Source organism: Mesitornis unicolor, unplaced genomic scaffold (assembly GCF_000695765.1).
Source record: "Mesitornis unicolor isolate BGI_N332 unplaced genomic scaffold, ASM69576v1 scaffold2267, whole genome shotgun sequence".
Lineage (NCBI taxonomy): Eukaryota > Metazoa > Chordata > Aves > Mesitornithiformes > Mesitornithidae > Mesitornis > Mesitornis unicolor.
In genome coordinates this window covers 78,680-89,249 of record NW_010198211.1, presented here as the reverse complement: position 1 = coordinate 89,249, position 10,570 = coordinate 78,680, and the positions used below count along the sequence as shown (strand labels likewise).

General features: G+C 39.3%; 1 protein-coding gene across 1 annotated transcript in view; it reads right to left on the bottom strand.

Annotated features, from left to right (window-relative positions):
- Window positions 1–6,203, bottom strand: part of OTOGL (otogelin-like) — a 95,279-nt gene extending 89,076 nt beyond the window's left edge. Inside the window, exons 1-4 of the mRNA XM_010189063.1 lie at window positions 6,152–6,203; window positions 5,158–5,197; window positions 4,031–4,079; window positions 1,781–1,841 (exon numbers count right to left, since the gene is read on the bottom strand). Of these exons, the coding sequence (XP_010187365.1) occupies window positions 1,781–1,841; window positions 4,031–4,079; window positions 5,158–5,197; window positions 6,152–6,203 (202 nt within the window). The remainder of the gene's footprint in view (window positions 1–1,780; window positions 1,842–4,030; window positions 4,080–5,157; window positions 5,198–6,151) is intronic.
- Between the last annotated feature and the right edge of the window lie 4,367 nt (window positions 6,204–10,570).

The window sequence follows — 10,570 nt, the reverse complement described above, 5'->3', positions numbered from 1 at the left end:
CAGCAAGCATAGCAACCTTTTAGTAGATATAGTATTTTGCAAACAGGCTGAGAGATCTGCTTTAAATCTGTTTATTGTTGAATCATAAGCAGCTATATTAGCTAAGAAAATTAACCTACAACAATCTCCAGTTTTTAAGATTTACTTAATTTTATTCTTTGTGTTCCTTGGTTAAAAGAGAAGCAAGGTTGTCTCTCATTTGGTTTGAGACTTGTAAACTAACAAAGGAGCAAAAGGTCAACCTCCTCCCAGCAAACAAAAGGTCAAGTTCCCATGTAAAGAAACTAAATCCCAGTCCCGCTGATCTCAAAATACACAGGATACAGATTATTCTAATTGACTAAATTCAGCACAATTTATACATACATTCAGCTCCCCCTTCTAAGCATTACAGCAAAGGGTAAATTCAGTTTATGAACAGTCCAGAATATATAATTTACAGAACCAAAACCAATTATAAATAACATTCCTCCCATGCTAAAAAAAAGCCAGTTAAAGGGTTATTTCTGCTTAAGAGGTGACTGGAGTCAGAGACTTAAGATTCCATGAGAATGGCTTGTTTTATGTTATAATTAGTAATTGTTTCCAAGAGCAGTTTCATTAAGGGGTTTTATGGTTTGTTTGGAAGCTAAGACCTCACTGTCATCTACTAACCATTTGCTGAGGTGGATCTAAATCATAGTTCCCCAAAAGTGGGGAAGAAAGGTAGCAAAATTTTGCAAATAGTTGCTTTCCTCCTCAGGGAAGGATTAAAACCCTAGACACAAACACTTACAATCTTGCTGACAGAGATTAAAAAAGCATTGCAAGAAGCAGGAAGTAAATTAAATAAACAGGCTCTTCCACTCTCAAGGAAGCCATGGTAAAGCTGCTACTGACATTAAATGGGAACAAAATGGGACCTTTACAGTAAAGTACACACAGAATTTACCAATGATTAAGAACATCAGCCTTCACTGTGAAAACTCCTTTCCATGCTTAGTTTTGAATTTTTCCATTTTAGAATTGCTTTCCAAATATACACAGATATTCTTAAAATACCAACAAAGCAGAAAATACTGTTTATAGAACAGCACTAATGTGGAAAACTTCTTTGCTGTTCGAATTGTGAGGTGTAAAATTACTTATATTCATTTACATGAAAAAACACAACAGAAAGCACCTTCTCAGGCATATGTATTCTTCCAAGAAGGATACCAAAGTTCAATTACATACAATGAACTTTACAGCAAAAAAACTTCTGTAACTTGGACCTGCTTTATGTGTTTGCATAATGTTTAAAACTCTCCAGGAGCAGCTGCATGCCCATTGCCCAAGCACCCTTGTCCCTTCCCATAATCAGTTATGCGCCTCTCAGACATAGTTGCATCCTCTGCCAGGGCCAGAAAAAGTGACAGAAAAGAAAAATTGTAATGGAATTAAACTTTTTTTAAAAATCAAAGGATTTGCTTAGTTAGCTGTTCAGATTTGGTTGTAAGGTATTATTTTGAAAATACAATTTTAACAGGAATTTTCCATTATTTAATACACATAAAACAGGAAAGTGAGACAGAGCAGGGGTTTTGTAGGGGACATAATGACGAGGGCTTCCACAATCCTAGATGATCTTCAGATCATTTTTAGTTCATTTAGAACTAGATTATCTTTAAGGTCCCTTCCAACTCTAACCATCCTATGATTCTATGATTCTGTAACCCATGGTAAGCTAGGAGAGCTGGTAGGAAGGCAGCATTTCCAGGAGCCTCTCTCCTCCCATGGGTGTGGAAAGCATGGCACTGACCTCCTGGCGGACTCCGTGTCCAGGCCCCATGAAGGTGTGACCAAGGAGAGGCAGCTTGAATCTGTCAGAGAAACATAAATGCAAAATCAGGGTGTTTGTGCTTTACAAATGTGCCGATACAAACCTGAGGCCTTTCAGCCTAACACTGGCTTGGGACTTTATTTAATAAAGAGTAATTTGAGACTCAGCCAGCACATGACACAGGCACAGGCCTTGCAGGAGGGATCAGCAGCTTGTGCCGGTGGGGAAGGTGGGGACTGCGCCAACAAGCGCTGTGGGGAGGAGAAGCACAGCTTCTGGGGCAATGGGGAAGGGTACAGTTGCACTGTGGTGTCACCTCTAGCCTTCTCTCCATGCACTCAAGTGTCAATGAACCTGTGGGGCTCCACCAGTGAAGTTTTGAATTTACATTTGGAAGGAAGAGTGAGGGGCCAGAGAGCACTTCTGCCCTTTTCACTTCAGTCAAATACCAATAGTTGGAGAGCTCAAAGGTGCACTATCCTTCCATTTCATCCTCTCTCCTAACTTGTGCTCTGTGCCACACTCCAACCATCCCACTGTGGCCACTCCAGCTGCAGTGGATTTCATGTCCTCTTTGAGATCCTTCAGAATTGCATTTCAGTTAACCCCAAACAAAAAAGGAGGCAGACCTGCCTGATCTGCTTCCTGTCTTCTTTAGGAATCAGGGAGCATTGGACTATAAGAAGCCCTGGATCTGACCCAGCACTCTGCTACTGCAGCTTGTCACGTTGCATTGTCCCTTCCAAGAACTGACCCCATTCCAGACTGAAAACACTCTGGGTTTTTTTCCCCCACTAGTCTGACTGGAAAGTTTACCAGGGTGAAGTGCTGGGTAGTTAAATATTTCCCTATTACATCTATTCATGCCCAGTTAAATCATTTTGCTTTATAAAGCTGGGCCCTTTTGCTTAAATAGCCCTTCTTACCTGTGGTTTTTATTTATTCCCTCTCTGATGTTCTATGAGAACAGTTACTCTTCTGTGCTCCCCACAGACGTATATGCCAGCCTTCAGCTGCATGACTAAGCAAAACAAATTCTTTTAAGTCTTTGCTTGTAAGCTGATTTCTCTATTCCCTCCTGCCACCAGTCATTTTCCATGTCAGGAGTCTGAACTAATGGATCTCACAAGTGAATGGCACTGCACAATGAACAAGTTAGGTTAAGTCTCACTAATGCCTCATACAGTGACAAAAAAAATTTTTGTTTTCCAACTGGAAACACTTTGTGGGATGCATACAAGTAGCACAATCTGTCTAAAGTAATCCTGAAATGGACTTCATCAAATCACCACCTGGAAGGCTGCCATACCAAAACTATTCCTGGTCCCCATGGCCCATTGCTAGCCAGAGAGGATCCTTTCCCTCCTTGCCCAAGATGACCCATTTCCATTTCCCCTGATAGCTACTCTGAGCCATCCTAAGGAAAGTGGCTTTTAGCCTTTGCGTTATTTGGGGGAGGTAAAGCACCCTTGCTGTGACAGTACTTTTCTGCTGAAGGCCCTTCTGGGGCACCGTCAGTCCCAAAAGCCTGTTTCCCTCAGAAGCTCAATTTGCCTTAGCAGCATTTCCTACCAACTGCCTTCTGTCTCAGTCAGGAGACACATAGATCTCAAAGGGACTCAGAGAAAATAACTTGTGGTTTGGCTGCAGGCTCCCAAGGCCATGAGGAGGGACTGCCTTGGGCATTTTGCCTGCCCCCATCAAACAGGGTTATAACCTTTGCTTGGGCTCCATAGCCTGAGACATGTACCAGTGGGGAACGAGATTTCCCCATTTACTATTTAAATTTCAGCACAACATCATTGCCAGGATGCAGCACTGAGGCAGTGGTGGGCCAGGGTGGTGGGAACAAGGGCCGAGCTGGAGCCGCCATCGCACCACGTGGCGATGCCAGTGGAACCACCATTTTGCCTCTCACCAAACACTAACAGCTTTCTGGGTCGCTCTGCCTTCACAAAAGACAGAGGCATCTCAGTTTTATTTCCCATAGCATGCATCAGTCAGCTCGTCAGGTTGAGTCACCCACCAGGCACTTTGCTGAGAGGGAATGAACACATGAGGCCACTGCTCTCCAGGGGGAGAGCAGGTAGGGAAACACTTCTCCTCCTCACTGTCTCCTGTTACCATGGCCCTTCTCCCCACAAAGGTTCCTTTGTAAGGACAGCAAAGGCCCAGAGAACAAAAGGGGGAGGGTTTCCACTCTCTCCCACTTTTGAAGGTATAACCTACCTCGGCTGTTACAAGATCTCTTTTCTGTCGAGTTGCATTAAACTCATTTCTGGAAGAAAACAAAAAGGATCTTTTATAATCAAAGGTCCCTGGAGCAACCTGAAAAAGCAGCTCCCCAGAGAGAAGTGTTTCACTCTGATTACCATCACTTTATCAAAGAGGCCATTCTTGGGTTAACATTTAAAAAGGTGATTTTTTTTTTTTCTTTTTGTAGTCTCATTTCACAGAATTGAGCAGCACTGTCATCTTTGCTTGGACCGGGAGGTACCTGGAGCTTGTCAAGGAGACATAAATAGGCAAAATAGGCTTACGCGACAGGATACAAAATTGTAAAGCAGCTTCATATTTACTTGACTCTATATGTGAGTGACTGCGAGTTCACCCAGGAGTTATTTGAATATATTTTAATGGTACTTTTAATAGTAAGAGATAATAGCTCCAGCTGTAGCTGACTTAAATTTCTGATTAAGTTTAGAAACAAGGGAATCAAACGACAAAACATGCTTATTTTATGTTCAAGATGGCATATCATTTGACATGCATGTGTATTCACTAGATGTATTAGAGGTCATTAGAGATCCAGAGTAATGTCCGACTGGATGTTTCCACTGAAACTGATGGCATAGATCCCATTTAATTCAATGGGATCAGGAACATTCCCTAGTTTGGGTTTTGTTTGGATTTCAACTTCTACATGAAAAGTTGCATTGAAAAAGTTTATTTTAAGGCTGTATAGCACTTACTTTTCTGTTCTTCAAAAAGCAGCTAGGATTTTATCATGCAATTGAAACTGTAGAAGGATACTCATTTAATGTATTTTTCCAGTCAGAAAATCATGATCTCATCCTGGTTTCAATCCATTATTTCTTTAAGCTTTCTCAGGACCATAGAAATATCATTTTTCATCAGGACCTCTATTTTTCAAACAAGGGACCCATGCCCTTTATGTAAATTCTTTGAAAAGAGTTGTAAACATTCTGAAAGTGTGTTTTACATCCAACGTACATGTACATGACATTTTACATGTTGAATTCAAGGCTATATTTTACACTCTAACTTGCACTGCATCACACTTATTCATTCCTGTTCTGTTTGTGGGACTTGACAAATAAGGAATAGAAACTTACCTTGAACTTCTTCTCAAAAGAGAGAGCTTGCAATAAGATCCTGTAGATTAAAAAGTCATCAAGTTAAATGTTTTTTCTACAGTCTCTGCACTTGGCAAACAACAGTTTGTCAAGTTTAAAACAACACTATTGAATTTTGTTCTTTAGGTATCCTAAGTTTTCCAGAGGATCTTTACACAACCTTTTTCTCTTCCTAAGGGATGTAGCACTACATGCTTTCCTTCCTGAGAGTTTGATCCTCTCCAGTACTCATCATCAAGTTTCCACGGTCTTAACTCTGATATGTGCTAACATCAGAAAGAGCAAAGAAACCATAGTTCAGAGGCTCAGACCAAAACTGATAAAATACAAGAGGTGCTCAGAGCTTTCCAGAATCAAACCTCTAGAGTGGTTAGCTATAATAAATTTCTGAGTATTACATGTAAAACTCAATTGTAATCCATTTAAAATGCTCTGGATACCATGCTTAAACAAAAACAAACAAATAAACAAACAAACCCTTCTTTCTCATATTGCCTTAGAAATCTTTATACTTGTTACAAGAAAAGGATCTACAAGGTCCATTTGCATTACATAGAAAATAGGATCATTTCCAAAACCAGAAGAGCTATTATTACCCTAGCATTATAAAAATGCTTGAACAAACTGCAGGTGCAGTCTGATCAAAAAAATCATACTCCATTGAAAATTATTATTTGCTTACTCATCTGGCAGTAATGGCAAGAAAGCCAAGAAACTTAAATTTCTTTCCTAAATAATTATTTTGTAACAAATTCAGACATAAAAATATATTTTTCTTAATTAAAAGCTATATTTTTGATCCTGTATTTGTCAGAGAGAATGGTGATATATAGTTCTTTAACACGTCTTAAAAAATCCTGCAAGGGTAAAAATAATGCTTTATAATGACAGAAAAAGTAGCTATATTATTAAAATATTTAGAAAAATCTTTTTTAAAGTTAGCATTATGGCAAAAAAAGAATAAAATTCTTACCTTGCAAAGAGAACAGCAGTGAATGAAGCAAGAATATACTCCATGGTATCATTAAATTGAGCTTTCCCACAATGTTCATTTCAGTATAACTTAGTAATATGAAATTTATTCAAATTAACGGCTTTGATTACGATGGCATCTTAGAACTATGTATTTCTACAGTGTGTTTAAAGTCTCTAGAAGTTAGATGGCTAGATGCATTACTTAAAATAATGCCATGCCAAAAAGTAAAAGAAAAGGAGGCATCAAGCTTGGTAGTTACACACAGCTTCAGGAGCTTCGCAAGCGCTGCACACAACTTTCTGGGTGCATGTCTCTCATTAGTAATGCGTGGTAACTCCTCAGCAGAGTCTGTATTAGTTACACTTGCACTGGACCCGCGAGTATTAGTCCTCTGCTGAATTGAATCGGCCCTTTATAACATAGCAGACAATGACATAGAAATGTTGCTGTGTCATGATGGTTTGAGAGTTCCTTCAGTAGTCACACACCTTTGTGTGCTTTGAGGCTCACGCTGAGTGCTGCCCTTTCCTGCTTATTACAGTGAAATATTTTTGCAAGAACTTGCAATAATGCTCTTGTATGTAAATTATAAACAGACAGTTTTAGAGATTAACATGTTCCTTATCTGTTCTAAAAGGAGGGACGTGAACTTCCATTAAATAATACACTAGGATTTTAAAGAATCTTTTAGGTACATTTTTGTATATAGTTTGCTCATATCACAAAAAAAGCATCTCAGAATATAATTCTATTTCGTTTTTAATAAACCATGTTATGACATTTTCATATTAGCAAAAATAAGAAGTCAACAGGGCCAATGAGTTTTGTTCCTAATTGTCATTAAAATATAAAAATATAATTTCACCAAAATTAAAAATTATCATCTTTTAAAATAGAAAAATCTTACCCACTTTACACAATATTAATAATGCAGTTTTAAAGACACATATAATGCTAACGGAAATGACTACTACTTACTTTATTTTTGCAAAGTCTATCTTTGTCTTAATTTTCCATTCTTCCTAGGATGTGCTTTGTGGGACCGCATGAGCATGCTACAGAGGGTGCGTTTGGACCAAAACAAAACTCAGAAGTTGATGGCCTCTATCAGGTAAAAAGTTCTCCATTTCTTCTAGACCTTTCTCCTCCCCACTCCTCGGCTGTACTAGAAAAGAAGGCACAGAAAAACACGCAGCCTCTCCAACCACAAAGACAAAACCCTGTGTCCACTCAGCAGCCAAGAATACTCATGCAGGTTTGGGATCACTGGTGGCCCAAGGATACTTACTGCAAGCTGATAAACATTATGACACTACAGTGTGTTTGGAGTATTTAAGAATTATTTTTATTACTGTGGGATCTGAGAAGCTGACATTCACATAATTCACATTTCAAGAGCTTTTTTGCTTTGTTTTTATTTCTGTCTAGCTCCACAATAGTCCCATGGACTAAATATCGGCAGCCAGAGTGCATCTTCCAGTTTAGTTTCATCAGCTCCACGTGGTCCAAAACCACTCCAGATTGCGAACCGAAGCAAAAGAAGTGAGCTCCAAATCCAAATTAACATGCGTATGTAGTCATACTAACAGACTGTGATCACCCTCTCATAAATCTAGAGAATGATGCCTGGAGGTTGTTCTCAAGCTGAGATGAGACCAAGCATGAGAGCTTCCAAATTCCCTTACCAGTCTCTGAGTTACCCTACTTTCAAGCTAAGTCCAGTTTAGAAACTGTTTCAAACTCTTCTCAGAAATCTGATCTGTGATTCTTCCCTTCCTCAAGACCATATTTCATACCATGCTTCATACGCAGCTTCACAAATAAATCTTTCCATTAATAGAAATTAATTCTTTTGGTTTAACAGAAACTGTCAAAATAGCCTTTTCTGTTGTTTTGTTTTCTTACAATTTTTCTATAACTAAGTTGAGGGAATACTTGGTGCGTCTTAGTATTTGACAGTCATTTAACTTTTAATATTTAAAAAGCAGGCCAAGCCTCATCAGCTGCAACAGGACTTCATAAGAGTTAAAGCAATAGACTTCATCAGCACTGGGTATCTCTGCTCAAGGCAGGATAGGAAATAGCACAGTCCCAAGCACATGAAGGACGTTAGCTAATAAGGAAAAAGAATTATTCAGCCAATTACACTGAACCATAAGTCATGGGACTATATTAAGACAGAGAGCAAAAAAGTGGATCAAATAATATTGAGGCAACAGCACACATGATCTACACAGGTAGTAGAATACTCACAGATTTAGACTTCTGAAAATTTTGAAGAAAAAAACGCATTAGAAATTAATCACTTTGGTAAGAAAATAAACACAATACAGAACACACGCTGGCTGACACTTAGAAAATGCTAGTGTCACATTTTTAAGTTGTAGATTTTTCTTTAAAGATAAAATTTAAACTTCTTAATGTTAATACATTTGTATATTACAGTCAGAAATTAATTTGTCCCAAATTTTTCAACCTAGTATTTGATAGGACTTAATTTTATATACAGGTTATGGAGTTATCAGCATTGTAAACAACGACTGAAAAATAACTGCCTTCAATACCACAGGTACAGGTTTGGCATGGTTTGGAATTGAATCCACTGTCATCATTAACAAAACATGGTACTTTTTAGAGCTCACACTCCAGCCTTCACTGAACTGGTCTTTTCAACAAAGATTTCAAGAGAGGCCACACCTTGATGTGCATGCCTGATTTTCCTAAGGATTAGCATCAGGGAAACTAGTGAAAGAGCTGGACAATAGGAGGCTAGGGACATTTCTTCTGTTCCAAGACCCACCTCCACAGCTGCTCCAGAACTTTGCTAAGGAGCCTCGCTAAGACCAAGCCGTTACTATTTCTCTGTGGAAAGGCGTCACTGGCCAGAGCAGATGCTCAATCAAAAGAGCTGGATTGCCATCCCCGCAGAATCAGGACATAAGGAAAGAAAACTTTTTTGTGAACAGGTTTTCTCCTTACACCTTCAAACTTCACCGTAGTTATGCTTCCCCGATGAAGTTAAGCCCTCTAGTGGGTGATCGGTAAGTAACCATTTAGAATAAAAATCTTCAGCCACCCAGGCAGACAGCAGCCCAATTCCACGAACGTTTCTCATTTAGAAAGCACGTCTGTGGGGATGACATCAGTCAGCAGGATTAATAGGGCATCTTCATGGGAGCAGAGTTCAGTTCAGAAAGCATTTTTATTATGCTAAGAGCTTTTTGGTTGAAGAATCACAGAATCACAGAATCACAGAACGTTAGGGATTGGAAGGGACCTCAAAAGATCATCTAGTCCAATCCCCCAAGAAATGACATGCAGATATCATCTCTGAATGTATTAGCAGCAATGCGAGTTTTATTTTTAGCGTTTCCATAAAAGAGCAGCAAAACAAAAATACCCAATTGTTACGAGCTGTTCTGTGGGCAGAAAAATTGATAAATCGGATTTCCCCATAACTGTGAAATCCACCCCTAAGGTTACTAACATCAGGTATTGCCTCTCCCCATGCCTCTCTGACTTTCACACTGCAGTGACTTTGTGTCCTCTTTTTTTTCCTGCATCCAACTGCTCTAGTAGCTAGGCAAGAATCAGTTTGGGACAAGCCACAGCACAAGGTACGTACATATGTGCCAACTGGCAGACTAGTACACATTTCCTAAGCGATGAGCGAGCCATTGCTTTTCAGTCACCACATGAGCCACAGCTAAAAAGCTTATTTTTCCTCAGCTGAAGCTAATTAAAGTCTATCAAGATGCCAGTTTTCACAAAACTCACAGGAATTCAAGTAATCAGATTTGAAGTTAGCCCTGCCTAGCAACTTTTCCTTAGAAAGCCAGGCAAGGAGGCAGAACCTCACAGCTTTCAGCAGCCCAAGAGTTAGAATACTTTGTGAGTAACTCTATAACAGAGTATAAACTCTGAGGAACTCACTGGATGAGAAATAGGTGAGACCTAAGGGTGTGGAAAGGGGGGGACTGAGGAAAGTATCCATCTTGCCAAAGAGACAGCAAGTGCCTGGAGTAGAATATCTTCTTCATTGGATGCAAGACAAAAAATCCTGGTATGTAAATTGGTGACAGAAAATACAGCAGTTCCCTCCACATCAATGGGAGTGTGAGGAGTCTGATTAAGGGTGTTCTATTCAGGTCGTGTAATACAGTATTTTGGGGCCGACACTGACAGCTAAAATGAGAGATGGATGGAGAATTCCTTTTCCGAATGAATTTGTTCAAGTTACGAGTTTAACTCTTGAATAAGTACATTTCACTGAAGATGCCTTAAATGCCTTTCTACAGAAAAAGCAGACATCATAACAAATATAAAGATTTATAAAAAGTATGAGCATCTCTTTTCCCAAAATAGAGCAAAAGGGGAAAACTGTACTGTTCTTTCCAGTTCTCCATCCCAACTCAC